At 45.0% G+C, this 27,391-nt stretch overlaps 3 protein-coding genes across 6 annotated transcripts in view; all 3 read right to left on the reverse strand.

Annotated features, from left to right (window-relative positions):
• Nucleotides 1-13,552, reverse strand: part of ACTR8 (actin related protein 8) — a 36,036-nt gene extending 22,484 nt beyond the window's left edge. For 2 of the 4 annotated variants that reach the window (XM_084840018.1, XM_084840017.1), the window contains exons 1-4: nt 13,356-13,552; nt 12,504-12,566; nt 3,608-3,778; nt 2,133-2,243 (exon numbers count right to left, since the gene is read on the reverse strand). In XM_084840018.1, the coding sequence (XP_084696144.1) occupies nt 2,133-2,204 (72 nt within the window). In that variant the 5' untranslated portion in view covers nt 2,205-2,243; nt 3,608-3,778; nt 12,504-12,566; nt 13,356-13,552. The remainder of the gene's footprint in view (nt 1-2,132; nt 2,244-3,607; nt 3,779-12,503; nt 12,567-13,355) is intronic. The other 2 variants (XM_084840016.1, XM_084840015.1) reach the window with 1 other exon arrangement.
• Nucleotides 13,553-14,784: 1,232 nt separating this feature from the next.
• SELENOK (selenoprotein K) lies at nt 14,785-23,434 on the reverse strand. Its single transcript, XM_084840031.1, has 5 exons — nt 23,329-23,434; nt 20,145-20,235; nt 18,634-18,696; nt 17,355-17,444; nt 14,785-15,768 (listed from the first exon to the last, which is right to left on the reverse strand). The coding sequence occupies exons 1-5, from the start codon at nt 23,345-23,347 to the stop codon at nt 15,765-15,767; spliced, it is 267 nt and encodes an 88-aa protein (XP_084696157.1). The 5' UTR covers nt 23,348-23,434; the 3' UTR covers nt 14,785-15,764.
• A 3,207-nt stretch (nt 23,435-26,641) lies between these two features.
• The window catches only part of LOC146354871 (parapinopsin-like), a 28,659-nt gene continuing 27,909 nt past the window's right edge, over nt 26,642-27,391 (reverse strand). Inside the window, 1 exon segment of the mRNA XM_084840030.1 lies at nt 26,642-26,812. Within this exon segment, the coding sequence (XP_084696156.1) occupies nt 26,642-26,812 (171 nt within the window).

Raw genomic sequence — 27,391 nt, forward strand, 5'->3', positions numbered from 1 at the left:
TTTACACTAATCTTCAAAGAATGTTTTAAGAATGCACATTTTTTTCTTCAAATACTGTCCCAAGATAGGCTTCTTGCTAAATGCTCAAATTTTAAAGAATATATCCCTAAACTGAACTACTATACCAAAGAATAAGAATTCCAGATATGTGTTACTCTGTTGCATCAAAATTAACAGAATCTAGTAGTCCATTAAAAGGATACCATCAAGGGCTCATTCACCTACACATCTTCCAATATTATATATCCCATCATGTGCCAGCAATGTCCTCCTGTCATTTACTTAGGCCAAACTGGTGTACAAGAGAATAAATGTACAAGAGAATAAGAACAAGAGAATAAATGGACACAAACCGGACATTAAGGGCGCAGTCCTAAGGCTTTATGGTTTATTAAAAAGCCCTTTTACACAGGCTAGTAATTCACAGCTTCCACCTTAAAGGTGTTTTGGTCAGATAGATTATGTAATCCCGGAAGATGAGATAGGTTTCGCTTCTGATGGGAAAGAGAGCATGCCTCTCTTGGAGGAGCAGAGATAGCCTGTCAGCTCCTGAATTAAGGTTAGAGAGACATATTAAATCCAGCTTGCTGGCTTTTATCTGGTCTCGCTCCAAGGAGGAATATGCATGCTACCAACCTGGAGAACTTTTGCTGGTCCTGAGGGGAGTGTCTCGTACATCTTAAGGGCCCAGATATACTGATCAGCTGTGGCAAAGGTGCCTGCTTTGTCAACCTAAGGGATGTGAGCTTTCTTTGTCTATTTTTCTGTCTCCGTATATCATCTTGCGTAATCAATAAACTGTTAAAACTGGTCCATTTGTGATTTGTTTCACTTTGGCAGATATATGAATCTGGATTAACTGGGACTTAATAAGTCAACATCCCATAAATCAACACAGTGGGTCACATCCATTCTGATTTCTTCTTTTACTCTTTTGATGGATCCTGTTTTCATTTGTGCACTGCATAGTAATGGGACACACCTTTCTTTTGCATTGCCGGCCCTTCTGACCTCACTTTATAACGGCCTTCCTCACCCTGGCACCCTCCAGAGGTGTTGGCCATATTGGCTGAGAATGACGGCTGAGAATGAAGTTGGTGTCCAACACAAATGCCAAGGTGGGGAAGCCTGCTTTATAACAACATTCCACACACTTCTTTTGTCTGTATGTGTGTGTGTGTGTGTGCGTGTGTGTGCGCGCGCGCGCGCGTGAATACATATCTACCAACTGAGGATAACGCCATGCATCTAATCAAGTGGCCCCTGAAAGCTTATGCCACAGTATTTAAGGAAACATAGGAAGCTGCCTTACAGCAGACTATCTGTCCCTCTAGCCAAGTATTGTCTGCTCTGATAGGAAGTAGCTCACCAGGGACTTAGGTAGAGGTCTTTCCCATCATTTCCTGACCTGATCCTTTTAACTGAGGATACCACGGATTGCACTTGAGACTTTTAGGGCACAATCCTATGCAGGTTTAGACAGATAAAAGGCTTACATTTCCCAGCAGGCCCCAGCCAGCATGCTGGGAATTGTAGACCTTTTTTCTGTTCAAACTTTCATAGGATTGCGCCTTTAAAAGCTGAAGCAATTCTTCCAATGAGCTATGGTCCCTCCCATCTTGATATTAATTTTAAAAGATGAACAGAGCAACCCTATGCTCCCTTACGAGGCCAGTGAGGAGTCAATGCATATGGCAGAAAGCTCCACTGGTGTTGTTGGTTCACCACTGGTGCTCTACCACTGGTGGGGTAAAATGGGATGTGAGTGGGGAGCCTCTGGGGAGGATTTGGCTCCACCAGATCCAAAGCCCCCTAATTCCTCTGACATGGCCCCAGAAAGGGTGAAAATCTATGCCAGCTCTGGAGCTGCCATACTTACTTTCCCTCCCATTGAAACCAATGGGCGGGGGAATAAAAAGAGGGAACACCCCACCCCTCACCTCCTCTGCCCTGGCTGATGAAAGCCTGGCAGGGCTTAGGAAGTGGTGATTCTTCCACCATGGACTCTCCACACCTCCTCGTAGGATTGCTTTGCCCATTTATTGGCCTTTAAGATGCCTCTAGACTCTCTGCTGCTTTTACACCAAAAAAGCAATTTTTATTAATCACAGTTTACAGATGAGATCAGATACCTGATCAGGTGTCACTGGTATACGTCTGGCACCATTTGACATCTTTTTGGACCATATGGCCTGGTCAACCATTTTAAGGCCATTTTGTCTTTGTTCAGTACTTTCAGGTTTCTAAATAAAAACAAACAGTAAATTAGCTTTCTTTGAAATGCAGTAATAGCTCTTTTAAATTGATATTACTGAAGCCAGGAGCACACACAAAGAGATTCTAATACATACATTTACTCTGCAAAAACAAAAAAAACTATATAAAGATGCAAAAACTACCAGTATAAAGATACAAAAGATCATCTCTTATGACTGCTTTTTCTCATAACCTTTGATTATCTCTCCTAGAACTAAGATTATTAAGAACTAGTTATCAATGAGATGGTAAATCTGTGTCTGGGCTGTAAGACTGCAGGTAGGTGCTCCTAAGGTTGAATATTTCTCTAGACAAAACAAATAAATCCCTACCCACAAAATACTAGATGATAGAAGATTACTTGGTCTTCTCCCCGCCATGCTAATTTTCTATGTGAGGGTTTATTTTAACACAATTCGCATAACACAATTTGCTGCATGGCTATTGTGCTATATCATACATGAAAAACGAATGCGCACATGTGGAAGAAACAGATTACCTCCATGGCTAAACAGAGAGACGCAGACATGTGTCCCATAAGTTCCTGGCCAGTTGCTAAGATCATCTTCAGGGCTCTCCTCTGGGTGCCACCACCCACAATGATGTGACAGATGGCTATGAGGGAAAGAGCCTTCTCTGTAGTGGCCCCCTTCTATGGTATGGCCTTCCAAGGGAGATCCACCTGGTGACTTCACTATATACATTTAGACGCCAGGTTAAGACCTTCCTCTTTAAGCAGGCATTTAATCTTTAATCTGTTGCTTTTATTATTAATTTTACTACTGGCTCCTCAGAGTTTTAAATACTTTTAAATGTTTTTAATGTTTAATATCATATTACTTTCATATTTTTGTAGTAGTAGTAGTGTGATGATGATGATGATGATGATGTGGTTCTTTGTTGTTGTTGCTTGGTTTTATGACTGTAAACTGGCCCAAGGCATTTGCCAGTTGGGTGGTATATAAATCTAATAAATAAGTATGTGGCCAAAATATTACACTGTACATGCAGTTTTCCAGCACAGAAATACCATCTATGTAGAAAAATAGTCTTGTGCAACATGGTCCTCAGAGGTAGGCACATAATGTATCCCTCTTCAATCTACTGCAATTTATAGCATTGTTAATGCCATTGCCTATGTCAATTCCCCTTTGTAGCTGGTTCAGATGATGCAAGACAAATGCATGTTACTATAGAGACCAGGTGCTACTGTGCAATCCAGGCAGACTCTAGGAGAAGTATGGTCCACCGTGCAAATTTAGCCTACCAGAACAAGCATGAAAAATAATGCACTTTTAAATAGGCAGCTATTGATTCAATTTATTCAAATACTCAAATGTGTAAGACTTACATTGAGCCCTTCTCTTAGAAGCCAACTGTCTTTGTATGTGGGCTGTCCTTGCTGCTTGTGTCTTCTTGCAATGACATGAGGAATGCCAACAGGCAGTGTGTCTGTAGCTCTTCCAGTCCTTAAGGTCGTAGAACCAGGATGGATCACCACAATGAAGTTGCTCTGTATTTGCTAAAAATAGTAAACAACAACAACAACAACAGTAATTACAGCAAAATACCCTTTAGAGTTCTAAAAGAATAGCCCATACCTTGTTTTGAAAACCTATTTCCTTTTACAGTATTATGTATTAAAGTAATCAAATACAAAGTAGCATAAACTCTAGCATTTTAATAACAGTGCTTCCCTCTCCCACAAAGGGCATTTTTTCGCAAGTGCTTCTTGCACATTTAAAATGGTGCTTCAGCACTAAAGAAAATGTAAGAAACAGTAAGTGGGGTGGGGATCATGTTTTACTTGTTCTTTTCCCATGGGGGTTGTGCCACCTGTACTGACTTCTCAATTCCCATCTGGCAGAGGCCACTGCTGGGGACAACTGAGGGCTACGCATCAGTGCTATCTGGTTTTTGGCCATCAGATCGCTCAATCAGTGCATCAGAGTGCATCACATTCTCTTAACTCTCCCCTCAAAAAAAGCTACAACCCTGTAACAGCATGCTCCTACAGACTGGATCTGGAACTTCATTCAGATAGCACTAGTGAACCCACAGGCTAGGAACAGTCAGAATCAGCAGGCTTTACAACATAAAGTTTACACTGATACGAAAAGACAGTATTACGCTACCCATCGGAAACAAAAGGTAAACCTCTTTTCCTCCTATGTGCTACATTACAGGATCTATCTATGCAGACTGAACTGTCTTGCACTAAATGTCTTTAAATGCATCTACGCATTGGAACAGCAGTAACTTGCCCCGGGAGGGAAATACTTCTATATTGTTTGCACGACCCACTCAAGTTTACTCCTCCTCAGCCTAGCTAATTGGTAGTGCAAACAGTACATCAGTGAAGTACTTTAAAGTTGAAATTACAGCTGGAGTAATATTTTGGCCACCTAATGCGGAGAGAAAACTCCCTGGAAAAGACCCTGATGCTGGGAAAGACTGAAGGCAAAAGGAGAAGGGGACGGCAGAGGATGAGATGGCTAGATAGCATCACCGATGCAATGAATATGAACTTGAGCACACTCCGGGAGAGAGCGCAGGACAGGAGGGCCTGGTGTGCTGTGGTCCATGGGGTCACGAAGAGTCGGACACAACTGAACAACAACAAAAAGACTTGTGTTTGAGCATAGGTGCAAACGTACCAAGATCAAAAATACTGAGTATGCATTCTAAATGTGCTCTAGCACGTATCAGATAAGAGTTTGTCTTTGGTTTCCTAACTAATGCAAATGCACCTTCAGAAAGTGTCTGTTCAAAATGACATGTTCAATATTCTACTGCCAGCTGAGAGATTACTGCTCCATATCGACTCTTCAAGAACATTGGTTCACATGGCCTGGATGCCAAGAGGGAACAAACACGACAGCAGTCTGTTCTCTTTTAACAAAGGCCATATCCATTAGCCAGAAGACCAAGGGCCACTTGGAGGTTGTACCCTCTGCCTCTCAGGAAGAACATCTTGGCAAGGGGGAGACCAACTTGGCCGATCCACTGGTTGGAGAAGCAGCAGCTGCACGGAGCTTGCTTCACCGTACCTGCCAGAAACTACTCGTCTTCAACTGCCAGTTGTCCTCAGACTGCACAAGTGAGGGGAAGCCCTCTCTGGCAGCATCCATTGGCCAAAGGATTAAGGACTGCTGAGTTATTATGTGTGCGTATTGTGTTTTTTTGTTTGTTTTGTATTATTGCAAACAGACAGCATCCAGAACCCACCCATCTGGAGGTAAAACCTTTCTGAGTGGAAGGCCGGTCACCCAATCCCCAGGTGCATATGGCAGGTTGGGCTTATGTTCTGGTGAGAAAAAGGCACTTTATCCATGCCCATGAGTACTGTCTTCTGGTTATATTATTTCACTAACTGCAAGTCTGACAGGCTAAAGCCTGGCTAAAGCACTGTAAGAGAAGTAAGTAATCTGTTCTGAACTGATTTTGAAAACAAGAGTTTGTGGTGGAAGAAAAACTGAAGTAGCAAGGATAGGATCACAATATTTATAAAATTCTTTCATGCTGGGTGCAGGTAGATGGATGTCAGCCTGATTCTATGGATGCCTACTCAGATGCTGAAGGACTTAGCAACACATGGCGCTACACAAGTATTTGAAAAAGGGTGCTCAACACTGCCACTTCTGTTTTGAAGGAAAAGCAGGCACAGCAAGGAGGTTTCTCTCACTGGATTGGGCAGACTCCCCACCACTGTGCTGCCCAGAGAGGGAGCACAGGTGAACAAGTGAGGGGATGAGATGGCTGCTCCTGCCATAACCAAGCCAGTATGCTGTACCACCAATGAGAAAGAGAAGGTGAGTGAACAGGCAGAGAAGGCTGCTTGTACTCTCTCTCCACAGCATCATGGGCTTGATCCACTGTGCCTCAGTGCCCAAAGATGTGAGCGAGAGAGAGGAAGTAAGAGGAGCCACTGTTTTCTCTTGCTTGCATGTTTTCCCACACACTCCCACAAGCATGCCGCCCAGAGAGAATAGGGTGAGCAAGAGGAAGCAACGATAGCTCCTTGTAGGCTCACCTGTCCTCTTTCTCTGCAACGCTCTACTTGCTTGTACATCCTATCTCTCTGGGTAATGCATTGGGAAGGACTGGGCTTCATGGCTGGGCTGGCCCTACCATTAGTCAGAGTGAGATGGCTGCTTCTGGTGGTAGATGCTGGGGGCATGGTGAGCAATGGCAAGGTACTGGAGGGCAGAGCCATGTGCTCTAACCTTTGCCCCATAAGCTCGGCTGTGGTAGAGACTGTCCCATTACTACTGTTGAAGTAAGATTTGCCAGTTCACATGGCTTCTGTACTTGGAATGGAGAAAGTTATCCCATCTCGTCCTTTGCCTTGGACAACACAATGTCTTAGGCAGGCCTTGATTAGCGGAGCCATCTAGAATGAGCAAAAGGCAGTGGTGGCCTGCTCACGCACACTCTCTAACTGGGTAGTGTAGAGGAGAGGGACTGAGCAAAAGCTGGCTGCTCTTTGAAGGAACAGCGGCCAGCTTTGCCTACTCAGCCACCATCTCTCTGTGGTGTGGAGGAGTGGGCTAACTGGGCTCAGTCGCCACCACCATGCCACTCAGAGGCAGGGCTGGATTATCCATTAGGCACAATCGGCACAGTGAAACTCCCAAGGGCCTACAAAAAAGTTTGGGGCCTACAAAGAGATTCAGTTCAATTAAAGCAAATTATGTTTTGATTTATCAGTTAACACATTCAGGTATAATATCTTAAGTAAATGTACATTAAACATTAACTTTGCAGCTCCTTCTGTGAGCAAAAACACAATTACATCTTCAAAGTTAATTTTTTGAAAAACTTCATTCTCAGTTGAGAGTAATGCAAGTGAAGATAGTAATTTCTGTCCCATGACTGACCTAAAACAGTTCCAGAGGTTTCAACTTTGACAAAGAGCCCTCCCCTTCATTGTGTGCTCCACAAATGGCAAGATATATTCTAAAAGCAATGTTGACATTTGGAAAACATGTCACCAACTTGTCTGTCGTTTGTGCAATGACAATTTCTGCCACAGATTTCCTGTCTGCATACTGTCAAGAGATCGCCCTGCCGCCTTCCGAAATCCTCAGATAGCCAGAATCAACATGCAGACAATAGGGCTCTTTTCCAAGGCTTTATTCCCATTCAACCTAATGAGGCTTACAGATGCTAATTGCTTGATCCTAAGAGTGAGACTTAAGAGAGCTGCCTACTCAGGGGTTCTAACCTTAGGAATCAGTTGATCTCCGTTTGGAGGGGAAGGCGGGAAACCTCCATACTTATGGGCTAGGAGGAGAGAGTCCACCCTTTTCCTGTGGGGCATCGGGGCGCCGCTGTTGCTGTCATGCCAAGTGGGCTGAGCGCCTCCTCTCAGCGCCCGCCATCTCCTGCTTGACGCTGCGCCGGTGCCTACCATCCAGAAACTGCTGTTGCGTCTCCCTCTCCCTGCCAGGGTCACTATCACTCTCAGGAATGTGTATCGGAAGGGGCTCTCCCCCTGGCTGCTCCTCTGAAAAGCGCGCGGGTTCCTCTCCCGCGGTTTCTATCTCTTCCTCAGAATCAGAACTGCTTTGGGCCTCCCTGGGCTCCGATCCAACCCTGACACATACATACATGATAACAACAGAAATGCATATGTGAATGTATGTTCAAGATCTGATGGACAGGTGTCTATTAATGCCCTTGCTCTAAAGGCCACTTCATCACTGGACACAGACCCATCCACAAGAAAGCTAAACCTTTCATTGAGCGTGTCATCTGCCCATCTCAGTGATAAGTTTATTCATTATAGGATAGAAGGGCTGTGTGCAGAATTTGTCACAGGCACTCAAACCTGAGTATTATCCATGCCAACTTCATAAAAAACTAATTTTCAGTCATTCGTGTCGTGTAGTCTCCTTGTAGTTGGATGGTATGAGTTCTTTTGCAGCAGCATTCTCATCAGCTAATGGATAGGCAAGGATAGGTTCAGAGCTTAGCCTTGCCAAATTTTGTTAAGCGTGGGTGAAGCCATATGTCCTATCCTAATTGGTTAGTGTTTGAAACCTTTTGAAAAATGATAGCGGGAAACAAGGAAAACTACCTGGCAATTTTTCCTCCCTCCTTGAGACAAGGGAGAAGACCTCTCTGGGCAACCGTAGTAATGTTTCTGATTAGCTCTGTTATGTAAGAGTAATTGATGACAACAGCACAGGTCAGGAGAACATAAAATGTTTAAATGAAAAGATATGAATGTGGGAAAGAATCTGGAGAGTCTGGACCATTGTTTTGGGGTTCCCTGTGAATATTTCGGAGGCTAGAATCTTCCTAGGGCTGTGCCCCACTAGCTCATGGTAAAACACACCCTGCCCGTGTTTTTGTTGTTGTTCAGTCGTTCAGTCGTGTCCGACTCTTCGTGACCCCATGGACCATAGCACGCCAGGCCTTCCTGTCCTGCGCTCTCTCCCGGAGCGTGCTCAAGTTCATATTCATTGCATTGGTGATGCTATCTAGCCATCTCATCCTCTGCCGTCCCCTTCTCCTTTTGCCTTCAGTCTTTCCCAGCATCAGGGTCTTCTCCAGGGAGTTTTCTCTTCGCATTAGGTGGCCAAAATATTTGAGCTTCAGCTTCAGTATCTGTCCTTCCAATGAGCACTCAGGGTTGATTTCCTTTAGGATGGACTGATTTGACCTCCTTGCAGTCCAGGGGACTCGTAAGAGTCTTCTCCAGCACCACAGTTCGAAAGCATCGATTCTTCGGCACTCAGCCTTCCTTATAGTCCAGCTCTCACAGCCATACATTACTACTGGGAAAACCATAGCTTTGATTATACGGACCTTTGTCAGCAAGGTGATGTCTCTGCTTCTTACTATGCTGTCTAGGTTTGCCATAGCTTTCCTCCCCAGGAGCAAGCGTCTTTTAATTTCATGGCTACAGTCACCGTCTGCAGTGATCTTGGAGCCCAAGAAAGTAAAATCTGTCACTGCTTCCATTTCTTCCCCTTCTATATGCCAGGAAGTGATAGGGCCAGATGACATGATCTTAGTTTTTTTAATGTTGAGTTTCAAACCAGCTTTTGCACTCTCCTCTTTCACCCTCAACAAGAGGCTCTTGAGATCCTCTTCGCTTTCTGCCATTAGGGTGGTATCATCTGCATATCGCAGGTTGTTGATCTTTCTCCCAGCAATCTTAATTCCGACCTGTGATTCATCCAACCCGGCGTTTCTCATGATGTACTCTGCATATAAGTTAAATAAGCAGGGTGACAATATGCAGCCTTGTCGTACTCCTTTCCCAATTTTGAACCACTCGGTTGTTCCATGTCTGGTTCTTACTGTTGCTTCTTGACCCTCATACAGGTTTCTCAGGAGACAGGTAAGGTGGTCTGGTACTCCCATCTCTTTAAGCATTTGCCAGAGTTTGTTGTGATCCACACAATCAAAGGCTTTAGCGTAGTCAATGAAGCAGAAATAGACGTTTTTCTGGAATTCTCTTGCTTTCTCCATGATGCAGCGAATGTTGGCGATTTGATCTCTAGTTCCTCTGCCTCTTCGAAACCCAGCTTGTACTTCCGGTAGTTCTCAGTTCGCATACTGCTGAAGCCTAGCTTGTAGGATTTTGAGCATCACCTTGCTGGCATGCGAAATGAGCGCAATTGTGCGGTAGTTTGAACACTCTTTGGCCTTGCCCTTCTTTGGAATTGGAATGTAAACTGACCTTTTCCAGTCTTGCGGCCATTGTTGAGTGTTCCAAATTTGTTGGCATATTGAATGCAGCACTTTAACAGCATCATCTTTTAGGATTTTAAATAGCTCAGCTGGAATACTGTCATCTCCGCTAGCTTTGTTGTTACTAATGCTTCCTAAGGCCCACTTGACTTCACTCTCGAGGATGTCCGGCTCAAGTTCAGTGACCGCACTGTCATGGCTATCAGGGACATTCAGATCTTTCCTGTATAGTTCTTCTGTGTATTCTTTCCACCTCTTCTTAATCTCATCTGCATCTGTTAGGTCCCTGCCTTCTTTGTCCTTTATCATGTCCGTCTTTGCACAAAACGTTCCCTTGAGATCTCCAATTTTCTTGAAGAGATTTCTAGTCTTTCCCATTCTGTTGTTTTCCTCGATTTCCTTGCATTGTTCATTTAAGAAGGCCTTCTTGTCTCTCCTTGCTATTCTCTGGAACTCTGCATTCAGTTGGATATATCTTCCCCTTTCTCCCTTGCTTTTCGCTTCCCTTCTTTCCTCAGCTACTTGTAAAGCCTCATCAGACAGCCACTTTGCTTTCTTGCATTTCTTTTTCTTTGGGATGGATTGAGTTGCTGCCTCCTGAACAATGTTACGGACCTCCATCCAGAGTTCCTCAGGCACTCTGTCTATCAGGTCTAATCCCTGAAATCTATTCCTCACCTCCACTGTATATTCATAAGGGATATGATTGAGGTCATACCTGAATGGTTTAGTGGTTTTCCCTACGTTCTTCAATTTAAGCCGGAATTTTGCAACAAGAAGCTCATGATCTGAGCCACAGTCAGCTCCAGGTCTTGTTTTTACTGACTGTATAGAGCTTCTCCATCTTTGGCTGCAAAGGACATAATCAATCTGATTTCGATACTGACCATCTGGTGATGTCCATGTGTAGAGTCGTCTCTTGTGCTGTTGGAAAAGAATGTTTGCTATGATCAGCGTGTTCTCTTGGCCAAACTCTATTAGCTTTTGTCCTGCTTCATTTTGTACACCAAGGCCATGCCTGCCTGTTATCCCAGTGATTTCTTGACTTCCTACTTTAGCATTCCAATCCCCTATAATGAAGAGGACATCTTTTTTTGGTGTTTGTTCTAGAAGGTGTTGTAGGTCTTCATAGAACCGAACAACCGCAGCTTCTTCGGCATCAGTGGTTGGGGCATAGACTTGAATTACTGTGATGTTGAATGGTTTGCCTTGGATTCGTACTGAGATCATTCTATCATTTTTAAGATGGTACCCCAGTACTGCTTTTCCCACCCTTTTGTTGACTATGAGTGCTACTCCATTTCTTCTAAGGGATTCTTGCCCACAATATAAGATATGATGGTCACCTGAATTAAATTCGCCCATGCCTGTCCATTTTAGTTCACTGATTCCCAAGATGTCGATGTTCAATCTTGCCATCTCATGTTTGACCACCTCCAGCTTACCTTGATTCATTGATCTGACATTCCAGGTTCCTAAACAATATTGTTCTTTACAGCATCGGATTTTCTTTTCACCACCAGACACATCCACAGCTGAGTGTCCTTTCGGCTTTGGCCCAGCCACTTCACTCTTTCTGGCGCTACTTGGAAATTCCCTCTGCTCTTCCCCAGTAGTATATTGGACACCTTCTGACCTGAGGGGCTCATCTTCCGGCGTCATCTCTTTTAGCCTTGTGATACATTCCATGGGGTTTTCTTGGCAAGAATACTGGAGTGGGTTGCCATTTCCTTCTCCAGTGGACCACATTTTGTCAGAACTCTCTGCCATGACCTGTCCGTCTTGGGTGGCCCTGCACGGCATAGCTTATGGCTTCACTGAGTTACGCAAGCCCCTTCGCCACAACAAGGCAGTGATCCATGAAGGGGTACATTCATGCCCCTGTGTACAGATCTATGATTATGGGACCTATACAATGTAAGTATTTATCTATCTACCTTGGGGGCCTACAGTTATGAGAGTGCCTAGCGCCTACAAAGATCTGGCTCTGCTCAGAGGGAAAGTGTATGTGAGTGGGGGCACGGTAACTGCTCCTTCCATGACCAACCCCCAATGCGGCACAGCCCAGAGAGAGAGCAGGTGAGCAGGGTGGCAAAGCTGGCTGCTTGCACTCACCCGTTTGCACAGGGAGTCCAAACATCCCTGCCAAGGTGCCCAGAGAGGGTCAGCAAGAGAGGAGGTACAAGCAGAAGCTATATTCTCTTGCTTACACACTTCCTGCTTGTCCCTAGAAATGGCAAAGCTCAGAGGAGGGATGTATGTGTGGGACTTGGGGGATTTCTGGCTGGGGAACCTTTCCCTCCTGTTCTTTTCCAGCCCCTGGTGGAGGGGCAGAGGAAAAGGAGAGATGGCTATTTACTGTTTGATCCCCTCTCATCACAATCATCTGCGTTTTCTTCAAAACGTAAGTGGTAGCATTAAGCATACTTTGTCAAAGGTGTGTTTTAACACCATGTACCTGGAGCCCCACTGATTGTAATGAACTTACTCCGAAGATTCAGGCTACAGAGGACAGTAGCCTGAATCTTGTGTGTGCTTACCTGGGAGCAAGGCCCATTGAGCAGAGTAGGGGCTTACTTCTGAGAAGGAATTGTACTGTAAGACTGCAAATGCAAAGGGGGTTAGGGCAGAACCATGCATTAGGTGAGAAACATGCGATTCCCAGCCCTTTATTCCCCCCCCCCGCCCCCATGCTAATTCTGAGAAGGAATTGGAGGGATTAAGAACTCCTTCCTCCAATCCATCGATCCACCCTTGTAAGTGTCCTCCACGCCACATTCTCCCTGTAAACGCGAGTTTGGCACCCAGACTTTGCTCTGTCGTTTCCCCTTTAGACGGATAAAAATCACACTGGTCTCCGTGTTCACTTCCAAGTAAGTAACCCTGCACAGCACCAGGCTATATAACGCGATATACATTCCGTGGAGTCCGGTGACAAAAAGCTTCTTCGGACCGTACCACTTTAGGCTACACGCAGGGGGATGGCATGTTTGAGCGCACACCCACGCACGAGAAATGCCCTCCAGACGAACCTTCCCCCGCCCTCGCATGCGCAGTGTTGTATGTGCAACGCGTTTCTTACACGGACGAGACGGCAGAGTACGCAGTGCAAGCTCGGCACGCCTAATGCGAGCGGCACAGCCCAGGAGAAGCTTCGCCCCTCGATCCCACGGAACATATAAACTGGGCCCACGCTACATCCTGCGGCGATCCCAGCCCGCCGACTACAGCGGCAGGATGGATGGCGCGGAGAAACGCCCGCCTGCCGCAGGGGCTTCGCCGTCGCTATCAGAACGACTTGCAGGCGCCTCGGGGGCGGGAAGAGAGCGGGGCGAGAGCGGGGCTCCGGCGTGGGCCGCTCTCCCGGAAGGCGCGTCCCGGGCGCTCCTCACCTCCTGCAGGGACTCGGGCACGGCGGCCGGGACAATGGGCCTCTTCGCGCCGCGCTGCTCCTTCTCCTTGTCGCGCTCTTTGTCCTTCCCGTTCTCCGCCGCCGCCGCCGCCGCCGCCTCCCCCTTCTCGGCTTGAGTCATCCTCCTGGGATCCGGCTGAGCTCGCCTGGGCCCAGAGCGAGAGGCTCCCGAAGAGCGGCGGCGGCTCCTCCCTGAAGGGGCTGTGACCAGAGCGGGCGCCCGCCCCCTTGCTCGGCCCTCGCTCGCCCCCTTCGCTTCCCTTCCTCGCGGGCCGGGCGGGCGAGCGAGCCAGAGGCAGGGCAGCCTTTGCAGACGAAGGGGCGGCAGCAAGCCACCGTCATCAGCAGCAGCGTCGATTTTAGTGTTTTGTTAAGCTCTGTTGTAACAACTTCCTTCGAGCCTGCCATGCTATTACACACACACACACACACACACACACAGAAATAACAAAGGCAGTCAAGGGGGCAGGGGTGAGCAAACTGCAGCCCTCCAGATGTTTTGGCCTACAACTCCCATGATCCCTCACCCTTAGCTGTGCTGGCTAGGGCTGATGGGAGTTGTAGGCCAAAACATTTGGAGGGCCACACGTTGCCCACCCCTGGTGTAGCACTTGGCTCACAGGATAGTAAGATGCCTTGGACCAAATGTCCCTCTACTTCAGTACTGTCTATGCGGACTACCAGCAGCAATCCAGCCTTTCAAACAGAAGCCACGCCCAGCCCTATCTGGAGCTGCTGGGGATTCAACCTGGGACTTTTTGCATCCGAAGCATATGCTTTGCTACTGAGCTATGGCCCTTTCTGCTAGGAAACGCATCCTCCCAAAGGCACTTGGGTACTTCTGACACAACAGCCTCATTATAGTACTGAAGGGGGGCGGGGTAGTGAGGAGCAAATCACACTTTCCTTAACGATAAGAACAAAAGAGGACCATGAGCCAGTACTACCCTTCTCTGCACAAAAAAATGCAGTTCTAGGCCCGAGGACGAGGTGAGGGGTTTCAGACAGCTTTAAAAAAACAACTCTGAAAATACACTACTAATTCTTGCACTAACTTCTTCCTTGACCCTCCTTGCCCTTGTTGAAGCACGTGTAACTTTTATTCCACACGTAGGGAGGGAGGATAAACAAGGGGACTGGTGCAGGAACAGCAGCTGTTACCCCTTATTATCACACAACTAAAGGTAGGTGCATTCTATCCAGCTTACTAACAGAAGGCCTTCCAGTGTGGCATATGTGCCATTATCTGCCAGCAGCATCCTACCTTCTACACAGAATAGGTCAGTTTCTATGCAAAAGAATAAATGGACAGAAATCCAATAGAAAGGGCAATATTCAGAAACCAACAGAAGATTTCAACCTCCCAGGGCACACTGCCCTTAAAAGGAATTTCAAAAGAAGACTCCAGTATGAAACTGCTGAATTACATTTTATTAGGAGATTCTGTTCTATTACCTGTGGCTTGAAATGAGAAAGGTTTTTGTTTTTTTTAATGCCATTACAGGCAGGAATTAGCTTACCAAGCTTGTGTCATCAACATGACTCTCCAAATGGTCACTGTAATGATTATGTTTGAGCTTTAACATAATTACCAGTCTGTGTTTCTCACATTTCATTTCCCCCTCTACGTCCATGTATATACCCTCCATCTCAGGTTAACATCTCGTGCATCTGACAAAGTAAATTCTGGTCCATGAAAGCTTATGCCATAATAAATATGTTAATCTTTAAGGTGCCACAAAGCTCTTTTGTTGGTTAGACTACAACACAGCTATCCCTCTGGAAATGACTACATTACTGAAGAAAAATAAGAATTTTTAAGATTCTGATCTTGCAATAACGTCACTCTTATTAATCTCAAAGCAGCTTAAACCAGTGTGATGCTAGGAGTGGGTCAAATCATGACTACTTTAGGAGCTGCACAACCCCAAAAGTCATTGTCACAAGAAAGAAGGAGTTTGACAGGAAATGCAATTAATTGTATACGGTGATACATGAATTCTGAGGTTATCCTTTTAAAATGGCTTTTATGTACATGTGTGAACCTTTAAAATAGTTTTCTTTAAACAAACAAATCAAAGCCAGTATTTTGCAAAGCCATATATATTTCTTATAACTTTACAGCTACAACAAAGTTTTCACAAGCTATACAAAAAGGCTTAAAACAGACAGTGAATAGGTTCACTTCATTTAATAGAACTGCATTTCAGTTACACTGGATCCTAGAAAAGATTTCCCAGCACAACATCATTGTTCTGCTAATTCACAGAGCAGTAAATAATTTCGACAACACATTTACAACCCTCGGAGCCATTTGGTCCATCCTCCAGCAGGTCCTTACAGTCTTGTAAATATGTATGTCCTGATGCCTTCCTCTTAAAGGAGGCATTTACCTAAGGGGGAAAATGAGACTGGTTAGGTATTTTGGCTTTGTTATGACTGTATATGTTGGCTATGATCCAAGAAACAAAAAAGAAACTAGTTCTGGGTGCTGCTGAGATCTTTTGACATGTTTTTCTTCGGGCAACAGTACACACCCTGTATCCCATCTAACACTACTACTTTTGAAATAGGAGTTTCAAAAGTAGTTTGTGATACGGCATTGGGGAATCAACTGTCAGAGAAAAATAATCAAAAATCCCATGGGGCTTACATAAACTTAAGTAACTGTCAGGATCTTAGCCACTGAATAAGGTACACTTACAGAAGAATATCACTGCAGGTATTTCTTTAAAGTTAACGTTTAATATACACACCAACAAAGTATACAACATAACATTATCCATGTTGCTACAACATAATGCAGAGGTGGGCAAGATGCAGCCCCCACAGCCCCCCTCACTGAAATTTGGGGGATCCAAAAAATATCTTTTTAAAATGCTTGGTGTTTTTTCCCCCAAACAAAATAGCATCCAGAGCTGCTACAGAGCACCAAAAGAGTCAAATTAGCTTGTTTGCAAACTAATTCCGACCCTTTTGGCACTCCATAGCAGCTCTGGACACCATTTTGTTTTTACACCCCCCCCCCCATTTTTGGCACCCGCGTGGGCGTATACAGCCCATGGGTGCGGGTCCAGGAGGTGAAAATGGCCCCAGACCTCCTGAGATTTCCCACCCCTGATATAATGAAATACACTGAATTTCTATATATGGAAGAATTCTAATGATGAATTCCAATTCTAGAGATGCTTCGTGAAGTAGCTAGCTAGCTAGCTGCAAAGAAGTTTCTGTAGACTCTCGTTCAGCAACTGATGGGATTGCACTGTTTGTATGGCACTGAAGGATTTTAAGGTCAGCCTAGAAGCGATGCTCTCCAACAAAAGTCCAAGGTGATCAGTGTTTAATGTGTTTCAGAACAGAAAACATAGAAGTGAGAGCTTGTTATTGTCTGGGCAATGCGCTTCAGTATTTTTTCAAAACAGAAAATGTAATGTTGGCCACCAAAAAAGAGGGAGGAATGGAATGTAATATCTTGGGAAAGGACATGGCTGGCTGGAACCCTGATCAGAAGCACTCAACACTGCAACATTTTGCTGCAGCTCTCACTTGTACATTACTAATAAGTGACTGGTTATATCCTCTTGATCCATTATGTGGCTCTTTATCTCTCAACTTATTTTACTGAAATCCAGTAAATACTTGAAACTTTAAGACACTACAGATCTGAACTAGATTAAGCCAACTAATCAAAATTGGGAACACTTGTTTGTTCATTCACAGATCTTTCCTCTAATTTCTAGGCATATTTTATGTAGTGTCCACACTCCATTTTTGAATAAGGAAAACGAAGTAAAAGGCTCCCCCATCTGACCTGTAACTATTTAACACTCTGTAAAATTATTTATTTTTATTGAAACCAAATATTATGATTCTTCCTCTCACTTTGAGTTTGCAAAATGAAGAACCATTTATCATACCTGAGCTAAACTAAATACGATTTGTTGACGGCACATATAAGGAACAAGAGATGATAGGTTACCTTCCTCATCCACCTCCAGCCATTGGAGGGGGACTCGGACCTTCAAAATGGTTGATTCGACCGATTGTATGGCGAGGATATCCTGAATATCTAAAAGAAACAAAGGAAAAGTCTAATAAAAACTCACACAATAACTCTATTTCCATAAATGTAAGTCATAATCTGATAGAAACCACAGTATATTCTTTATAACTTTCTTGTTCAACTTGCTTAGTGAATAATAGAATGACAGATTAAAATAATTTGTTTGAGACCAAAGTGTTTAAAAATTCTTCCTTTCTATAAGCAAAATGCAAACAGGAAATGCCTAGTAGTAATATCCTCAGATACACTGTTCAAGGAGAAGAATTCTAGTTTCCCATTGATTCCCACGCAATACCTGTTCTCAAATGCATTCTGGACTTCTATGATCCGTGAAACAGTCTTTCTTTAAGACTTTAGAAAATACAGTCTTGGGCTGCAACCCCAGTTTCTTTGGAGTAAGGCCCACCAAACTCAATGGGATGTACGTTCGAGTAGACATAGCTAGGATTGCACTGTCTGGCTACAAAACATTTACAAAAGTCCTTTTCAATACAATAAAAATACATCCGTAGGCCAAAATAGTCACTTTACAACGTGATGCATCTTAAGAAGGGTAGGAGAATTGTGGCCAGCTAGATCTGAAATAAAAGCATTCATTGAACCTTTGAAATTAGGGTTAGGTTCATATGTGGTCTCTGCATGCAGTTTTTGCATCCGGCACACTGGAGTAAGCAGTACTTGCAGCATGAGACAAGGCCTATGCAGGTAGATCCCACTCTGTTCACTGTGAAACGGGCAGTCAGAGGAGAACAGAGTGTGGTGAGGGCATTTTCCATGCATGAGCCTTAACTCACAATAAAGCTTGTACATGAGAACCCAAGCCTTGCTCCTGCTCCAAACCATGTATAAAACTGACATGTTGGGATTGCACGTAATCCAGACCTAAATATCTTCCATTCTATCTAAAGTATCACAAGTTGTTTATAAATATGTGCATGTTCCAGCAAAACACACGACAGTCTGACTTTTAACTAAAACAGACTCTCTCAACCCAATGCCTTCCAGATGTTTTGGACTAAAATTCCCAGCATTCCTGACCACTGTCCATTCTGGCTGGAACTCATGGGAGTTGAAGTCCAAAATATCTGGAAGGTACGATTTGGGAAGGCTGAACAGGATTTCTCACAATGTGTACCATCCAAATTAAAATCAAAAAAGCATTTTCAAGCATTTTCATGCTCTTCCATCAACATACCTCGGAGAGGAGGAAGATGTATAGTCTCTTCTTCTCAAGTCAGGGTGAATAATGGTCTGGAAACTAAAATAAAAGATGACAAGGTTTCTATTAAATAAATGCCGCCACCCTCCACCCCCAATCAGATGGTTCAGCATTTAGAAATTTGCACAAAGTTCATGAACTTGTGCCAACTCATTAACTCAGGCTCAAACACAGCAACAGTGTACTCCAGGGGTACACAACTTTTGGGGGCATGTTTGATTTTGAAAAAAGTGTCCCAGATACCACCAAAAAATGCCATGGAGGTTAAAATGTTTGGAGCACCCCCACTCCTCATGATTCTCTCTTTTCTTCACTCCCCCCTGCCGCATAAGCCATTTCCCCCCTCAAAGGGTCGTGGGTGGGGGGTGGGCAGAGCCCCCCAAGGTATTTTTTAGCAGGGACCATTTTCCCAACTTCTGTTGAAGTGAATGGAGCAATCTTGCTCCACTGACCTTAATATAGGTAGGGAAAAGCATGCCGATTGCGGCCACACTCAGTCTTGATGGGTATCAGTGTTTCCGTGGTCACCATGTTTCCCACCCCGATATACTCTTAAATGAGCAGTAAAATAGTATTTCTACAAAACGTTTTCTACCTTTATTTCAGAATTAAGGTTTTTAATTTTTTTTAAAGGTCCAACTTTTTTATGAACTGAAAATTTAACTGCAACTTGACGAAATCCATTCAAATTTGAAACAAGCCTAATTTTAATTAATATGTAATTCTTTGTGAGACTTTAAAATACTTTCAGTATGAACCCAGAAGGCTGGAATGCCTGGCTACTCAGATATATGCTCTTCATTCATTTGCAGGATGAAAAAGGAATAACCAAAACGTCTCGAAGACGATTCACAATTTTTATAACAAATGTTACTGAAAATCAGTAAGTTATGGACAATTTATTTTCCTTTCTGGAGTATTGTCAGCTCATGACTGTCAGCAGAGAAGACCAAAGAATATTTCATGAAATATACACGGGTTTTCATAATGGGAGATTTAACGGCTAGGTCTATTATATACCCCGTAAAAGATTTGCCAATGTGGTGGCTTAGTGGTTAAGACGCTGAACTGCAGACCGGAAGGTCGGCAGGTCAGCAGTTCGAGACCCGAGTGCTGCGTGACGGAGTGAGCTCCCGTATTCAGTCCCAGCTTCTGCCAACCTAGCAGTTCGAAAGCAAGAAATTGCAAGTAGATAAATAGGTGCCGCCTCGGCGGGAAAGGTAACAGCGTTCCATGCACCTCGGTGTTCAGTCATGCCGGCCACATGACCACGGAAGCGTCTTCGGACAGCGCTGGCTCTTCGGCTTAGAAACGGGGATGAGCACCGCACCCTAGAGTCGGACACGACTGGCTGGGGACACCTTTACCTTTTAATTGGCTGTTGCATCCTTTTATATATATTTGTATGTACGGCTGGACAGGCCTCAGATGTCCCTGAGGGCAAGCTGTACACTGCAAGATTTTAATTAAGGCAATACTGTACTTACAACATAACGACAAAGTCTGCTACTCCCCAAAAGAAGTCAGTTATAGATGATACACTCCATGGAGCCCGATTCCGGCCATCCACCACTTGTCCTGTAAGACACAGGAATGATCATGAATATCTTCTCAGATCAGTGATAAGTGTACAATATGAGAATGAGAAAGTAGTATTTTCCAAAATAGATACTTTACAAGTTAAATCACAATCAGCACCTTTTTCTTTTAATATGCAAAAGAGCAAAACTAAACCATACTTCCAGAAAGTGACACATCAAAATAAAAACATTTAGGTATAAATAGTATTTAAAACAAGACGTCAGGATCTAAAGAGCTGCTTTAGGCTCCGTCAAGAGCATGGCCATATCCAATTTTGATTTTCCTCCTTGGGGGAAGAACCCCCAAGTCGTATAACACCACCTGCTTTTGACAGACCCAATGTGAAAAGTGGTTTGCCACGGAGTATGGGAAGCTGCTGTTTGAAAAGTTCTAGGCCAAAGCCCTCTCGGGTGCATGAAACGAGCTGTGTGGTTTTGGGGATCTTGGCCAGGAGGTGTACTCCACTCATATCCTTGACATCATTTCTTGGAAAGAGCATTTCCCTGACATTAAAATATTCACTCAGGTAGTTCTAAGCTGGAGATTTACCAAAAGTTCCAATTCAAGCTCATTCAAGTCTAGAAAACTCACTTCAAGTTAATATTTCAATACATATGAATGTATAACGAGTTAAAACAATTTTCCCCTCACCTAACCCTGCTGGGTTTCACCGTAGTTGCTAGGCTTCCTGTGTTGAGCCCAACCATCCATTTGGAGTAATAGTAGTCAGACATACAGTAATTTCTATTGCCCCAGTATAGATATTGGGCAACAGGAACTGCCAATTCAGTGCAACCGATACTTGCAAACCCAGTGCTGCAGAGGTAAATTTCAAAGTGCAGGCACTTATCCTGACAGTCCCCATCGCCATGTCCCCAAGGAGAGTCCAGACATGCAGGCAGCTATGTTGATCCATATCAGCAAACCAGTTCTAGCAGCTTTCATCTCTACCAAGGGCAGATCTGTTACAAATCTATGGGGCCTTAATTGCCCATTCAAGACCAGGCCACCAAATAGTCTAATATTTTGCATTACAATAGGGATAGCCTACAATTATTTATTATTTGTTACATTTCTATACCGCCCCGTTAGCCAAAGCTCTCTGGGTGGTTTACAAGACAAAGCTTACAAATATAAAATACAATAACATAGTAAAATATAATATAAAACCATAAGCTTAAAACAGAATAAAACCAAAGTACTAAGATAAAAGCCACCGGCAATGCAGAGGTCTAAAGACACACTAACACAAATTTTAAAACAAAAGGGCAAAAAAGCCTGAGAAAATAAAAAGGTCTTCACCTGGTGCCAAAAAGACCACAATACAGGTGCCAGGCAAGCCTTTCAGAGGAGGTCATTCCACATTTGGGGTGCCACCACTGAAAAGGCCCTCTCCTTAGCAGCCACCCACTTCACCTTATTTGACAGGGGTACCCCAAAAAGGGCCTCTGAGGATGATCTTAGGGTCTGGGCAGATATATATGGAAAGAGACGCTCCTTCACAATTATATACTGTTGGGAAGAAAATTCACCCCCCTCCCCCCCAGGATTGCAGCTAAACTCGGGGGGAACAGGAAAGTTGGCGGGGCAGAAGACATCAGCATCCTTGCTAATCCAAAAGTGCTCCAATTAAGAGCCCTGGCTCCACTACACCATTATGGAAACTCCTCCCTCTTAGTAGTTCACTTATATCTTGGTCCTATGCATGTTTTGTCAGAAGTTACACTGAGTTCAACCGAGCTTATTCTCAAGTGAAGCATGCAGAGGATTGTAGCCCTAGTCTCTGCGCCATTGCATTTTTTGCTGCTGCAAGCTGGTACAGCTACTTCAAAAGAATCAATCAGAAGTGTTAACTACAGACAAGATGCATAAAGCCACCAGCATAATCCACCTAATACTTCTCGGCCCTTCTAGTCCTAAAGGATTACACCGGCAAAAAAACTAGTAATAAAGGAAGTATGATTTTAAGTACATTAGTGAGTGACAAAAATAGATTCCTCCTCCTGCACAAAGTAATCAAAACATAGCTCCTCTCTAGTGGTAGTACTGAGCGGGTGAATCAACAACCACTTGAACTAAGCACCCTATTATTTAAAATGTAAGGAGGTCAAGTGGACTCATATTGAGTAACATGATCTAATATATGTCAGGCCAGAGAACTGACATATATTAGACAAGTAGATTAATGCAGTAATTGAGTGTGCTGAAATGCCATTTGCCCTGCTTCATCCTACTAATGTTTCCTCAAAGTTAAAAGGGGTTGACGCCCAGATTAGCATCCCCAGGATTACAGCCCTTCAGGTAGTATGGTGCAGAAGAGGCAAGAGTTAGTTCACTCAAATCTTTCCGGTGTCAAGGCATATGAAGACTCCATTACACCAGAAACAGCCGGTGGTGTGAAAGGCCAAACTGGGAAGCAGGCAAATGTTGCGGAAAGTAAACAAAGCCACAAACACACACACAAATGCAAACGTTGTGACAACTGCATTGATCACGTGTCAGAATTTGATAGAAGGTCTGCATTAGCTCGTCTGACGCTGTCAATTATAAATGGCTCTTTCTTTCCCATATTAAAAGGGCTTTGCAAGTGACGCATGTCAGGAAAAAGGCGTTCTTCGCGTCACTCAAGCAAACGGCTGCAGAGCTGTACACGTACAATGATTTAATTCCGGGCGAATTATCGTCCCGTCCCCACGCAAAGCGGATGGTTTTCACTCCATACGACGTGACTCCCCCAGACCCTTTAGGAATGACCACCTTAAATCCAGGCATGCCATCAACAGAGTCCCCCCCCCCCCCCATCCTTTAAGGGCAGGTTTACGGTCGCAGCGGGGACACTCGTCCTATTTCGTAGCCGCGATGACACATCAGGGTGGCCGCAGCGGCCGCCGCTCTTCCGGACTGATCAGGGTACGAAAGCACGGTAGACCCTCGCTAGACCTCTCCGCCCCCGCTCCGCCCTCCCCGAGATGCAAGAGAGGAGACGGCGCGGAGCTCGGGGGAGTCGCGCAGATCCTCTCCCCGGCGGCCGCCTTCTCCTGCCCTCCGCAGCAGAGGACCCCTCGCCACCGCGGGCTCCCCGCCGCTCACCGTTCGAGATGTACACCATCGCGGCGGCGGCGCCACCTCCCGCAGCCTGCGCCCCGCAACCCCGGATCCGGCCCTGCGCAGCTCGTCCTTGCTCCGCCCCTGCAGCGAGGAAGTCGGAGCTGGGGACACTCCATAGGCGCCGCGCGCCTGGGCGGGGCTGCTGCGTCACTAACTTCCGAGGCGGGGCGCGCCCCGGCCCTGGCCGCTCCGCCTTCCCGGCCCTTCGGGAGGCTCCGCCGGCCTCGCGGCCATAGAGGTAGGAAAGGATGGGGCAGCGCGACTCATCGCCAGGGAGAAAGGGGGCCTTTCGGCTTCAGAGAGAGGCCTTTCTTTTTTATTTTTGGGCTCCCCGTGACGGAGGCGTGAGCTGCCCGTGGGAAAGAACGAAGAAGTTGGATGGTTTGCCTCGCTGCGGTGGTGCAGCGAGGTCATTTTAGACCCTGGACTTAGTGGAGCTGTCGGGGGCCCCTTTAGATGGCCACGTCTGTTGGTGTGCTTTTATATAAATAGTTTTTAAACTTTGTATACTTATTTTTAATGGTTTTTAATCTTTGTAAACCACCCAGAGCGCTTCGGCTATGGGGCGGTTTATTTTATTTATGTATTGCATTTATATCCCGCCTTTTTTCCTCTCGCAAGGAACCCAAGGCGGCTTACATTATCCTCCTCTCCATTTTAGCCTCACAACAACAACCCTGTGAGGCAGGTTGGGCTGAGAGCCTGTGACTGGCCCAAAGTCACCCAGTGAGCTTCCGTGCCCGAGTGGGGACTAGAACCCGGATCTCCCAGCTCCCACTCCAACACACTCACCACCACGCCACACTGATTTAGAAATGTAATAAAGAACAATACTTCTGTTATGGAGCAAAGGGCTAATATTTCTCTTTTCCCCTCCACACCATTCCGCGCTTCACCTCTGCTTCTACATTCCTCCTATTAGAGCAAAGAAACAAAACAGAGCTGTTTGCCAAGCCAGATGAAAATAGAAATACTCTGAGCATGTGCAGTTTTGCATTTTAAAGTCTCTGAATTCATGGCACTTTCAGGACTACGGGAATAAAATGGGGTTTGCTTCTGCTGCCCTGATGCTAAACACATTTACTGGGGAAGAAGCATCATTTTGTGGTAGGAAAGGATAATATATTCTTAAAGTAAGAATAATAAAATGAGTATCTGTAAAAATGTACATGCCCAAGTGGGTTCCTCCTAACTGATACGCTTTTAAAAATAAAAAGAAAGGATGCTGGTGCAAGCAGCGTCTGGCCTGGTGAGCCTCAGGTGCCGACACAGGACCTGTTTGTCACTGCCCCAAACACCTGCCATTCTCTGGATGGCCATTTTGGGGGGTCCTGTTCTGTGGGGCCATGGACAATGGCCTACCTGTGATAGAGCAGCCATATGCCCACTCAGAAGCAGAGACAGGAATTCATACTCCAACAAAGGCCTTCTTTTGTGTAAAATTTCCAGTAGTCCCTTTACTCTAGACCCTTTCTAACATCTCTACACAACTGTTTTATATCACTATCTGTAGCTCACCATTTGAAATGTAAGGCATTGTTGTCTTTGCCTCCCAGGTGTCCTCTTTGCTTTTACCTGGCCTCTACCCCAACACACCCCATAGGACCCCCTTTTCTCATCCTCCTAGAAGAAAGGTACAGCTGGGCAGAGATTATTGGCCAAGCATAGCTAATAGAATGTTTCACAATTGTTGCCATGCCGACAGCATGTAATGATACATTACACTTTAAAGGAGCCCAATCCTATGGGATCTCCAAGCAGATGTGCTTTGTGTTGTAGTCTTGTAGCCTGATCCAATGCAGATTTAGATGTGCCTAAGCCTATTGAATTCAGTGCACTTAGGCCCACCTAGCTCTGCAGAGGAGTGGGCTGCAGATATATTAAGAAAAAGAAAAAATGCCAACTCTCCAAGTCCTTGTTAATCATTCCAGGATCTTTGTGCTCAGAGGCCAGGGTAAGAGCAGCCCTCTGTTATGCAGATTTAGATATGACCAAGACCATCGTTTTCAAAGGGATCTCCAACTCTCTCGTATGTGGCTGCAACATATTGGGAGTCTGATTGAAAACAATGGCCTTAGGTGCACCTAACTCTGCATGGAATCAGGTTGTAAGGAGAAAAGTGCCTGCTAGCTAGGGCTGACAGCATTTCAGCTAGCCCCGTTGCTGGGCCTTTAACAGCAGCTTGAGCAGCAGCAGTAGTAGTGAGTGATAACATGTTATCTCCCTGCCTCCTATTGTGGCTCTTAGCCTGCAAAGAGCTATTTCTCCAGTATGCAGGGACTGGAGAACAAGAGGATACAGCTGGAAATGAATTGATATTTAAAAGGCCTTTTAAGGCCTTCACAAGAGCAGGGCTGGTGTCCAGGGTAGGCATGGTTGTTCATGCGCTGAGGGCCCTCACCCTAACAGGGGTCCACTGACAAGAGCCCCCTGGAGTTGCCCCTCCTCTTCACCATTGCAACCTGCTTGTTCACCTGCCTCTCACTCTGGCCCAGACAATGGTGGTGGTGAGAAGGAGGAGCAGGAGATGCCGCTGCCTACTTGCTCACTGGCTCTCTCTGCCTGTCAAGCAAGCGAGTGGTAGTAATGATGAGCAAGAGGCTAAGGAGCTGGTGACAACTGCGGTGAGAAGGCAGATTCACTGAAGGGAGCCATTGTGGGTGTTTTTCTTAAAGGCCCTTACAAACCTGGATCTGGCACTGCACAAGAGGCTGTGTTCCATAATCCTGTTACCAGCTGAAGCAAGGCTAGCAGGTTAGGCCTCCTCTATCAGTGACACCCAGATCTGCGAAGTTTCTCTGTCAAGTGGTATGTCTTGCTTCTTCCTCTCGCACCGTTTTCCCACTGCTACTGAATTTATTCTGTTGGGCTTTTTAGCAATTAATTGTTCCTCTTACTGTTCCCTACTGGCTTTTACTGTGCAGTTGATCTGATCCCTTACTTCCTGTTCAGCTCTGTCTGCATTTGATTTGTATCTGTTCTCGATAGTTGCTTTTTGTTTCCTTTTTTGTTTTGAAATCCTATTTTTAATGACCTGGGTACCTTAAATTGGAAGGTGGCAAAAAATAAAGAAACAATAGTAACAACACCAAATAGTAATTATTTCCAGGATGTTATATACACCATAAAATGCCACCTTCCACAAAAGGACAGTAGTAACATAAAAGTTGAAAAGAACTGATAGGATATCAGATTTTGCATCAGATAACAAATGGAACGGATTAAAATTAGACAACAAAGACTATGATGCTAAACACACTTACTAGGGAGTAAGCCCCCCTGAAAACAGTGGGGCTTACTTCTGAGTAAACATGCATAGCTGTAGATCAATCAAAACACCACTGAATTGTGTTCTACATAGGATAAACTTTGCCATGGTAGAAACTTCTAGGTCATCTCCCTCTGCTTCTTCAGAAGCACGTGGATTTCTTCCACACAGGAGACACCTAACAAGACAATCACAGAACTGAAATAACTTTACATTTGGCTTGTGCCAAATTTGATTATATGTTATACTTTTGTTCCCCCAACCCCAATATGTTTGTTATACTTCTATTATTGCTGTAGGACATTTTAACGGACCATTATGTTTGGTATAATATAGCCATTTAAAAAACAAAACGCGGACCCTATTCCTATGCCTGATGCATAGATGTTTATCAAATAAAACTTTTCCCATTACTTTATCTCCATTCCAGAAAGGGTTTCACATGCTTAATTTAGGAAGAAACCCAGAAAAAGAGCTGGCCACAACCTACTTGGAGAGCAATCCTATGGGGATCAACAGTTGCCTCCAAACCTGGGGGTGACCGCCTATCCACTGCAGGGCAGGAGGAGTGGTGAGCAGCGGATCTCCTCCACGCTCCTGCTGCCCTGCTTTTGCAGCTAGACAGCCGATTTTGGCGGTCTAGTCGCACCGGCTGACACATAGGCTCTCTTCACACCTGGCATTTTATTCTACTACAAACCGTTCCTTTTGATTCCTGATCCTTTCTGGGATTTAGACTGGTCCTATATAAAGGCATCTCTCACAGCGCTTCCCTCT

This window comes from Heloderma suspectum, chromosome 2 (assembly GCF_057233095.1).
Source record: "Heloderma suspectum isolate Gila_16-S chromosome 2, 16-S_ref, whole genome shotgun sequence".
Lineage (NCBI taxonomy): Eukaryota > Metazoa > Chordata > Lepidosauria > Squamata > Helodermatidae > Heloderma > Heloderma suspectum.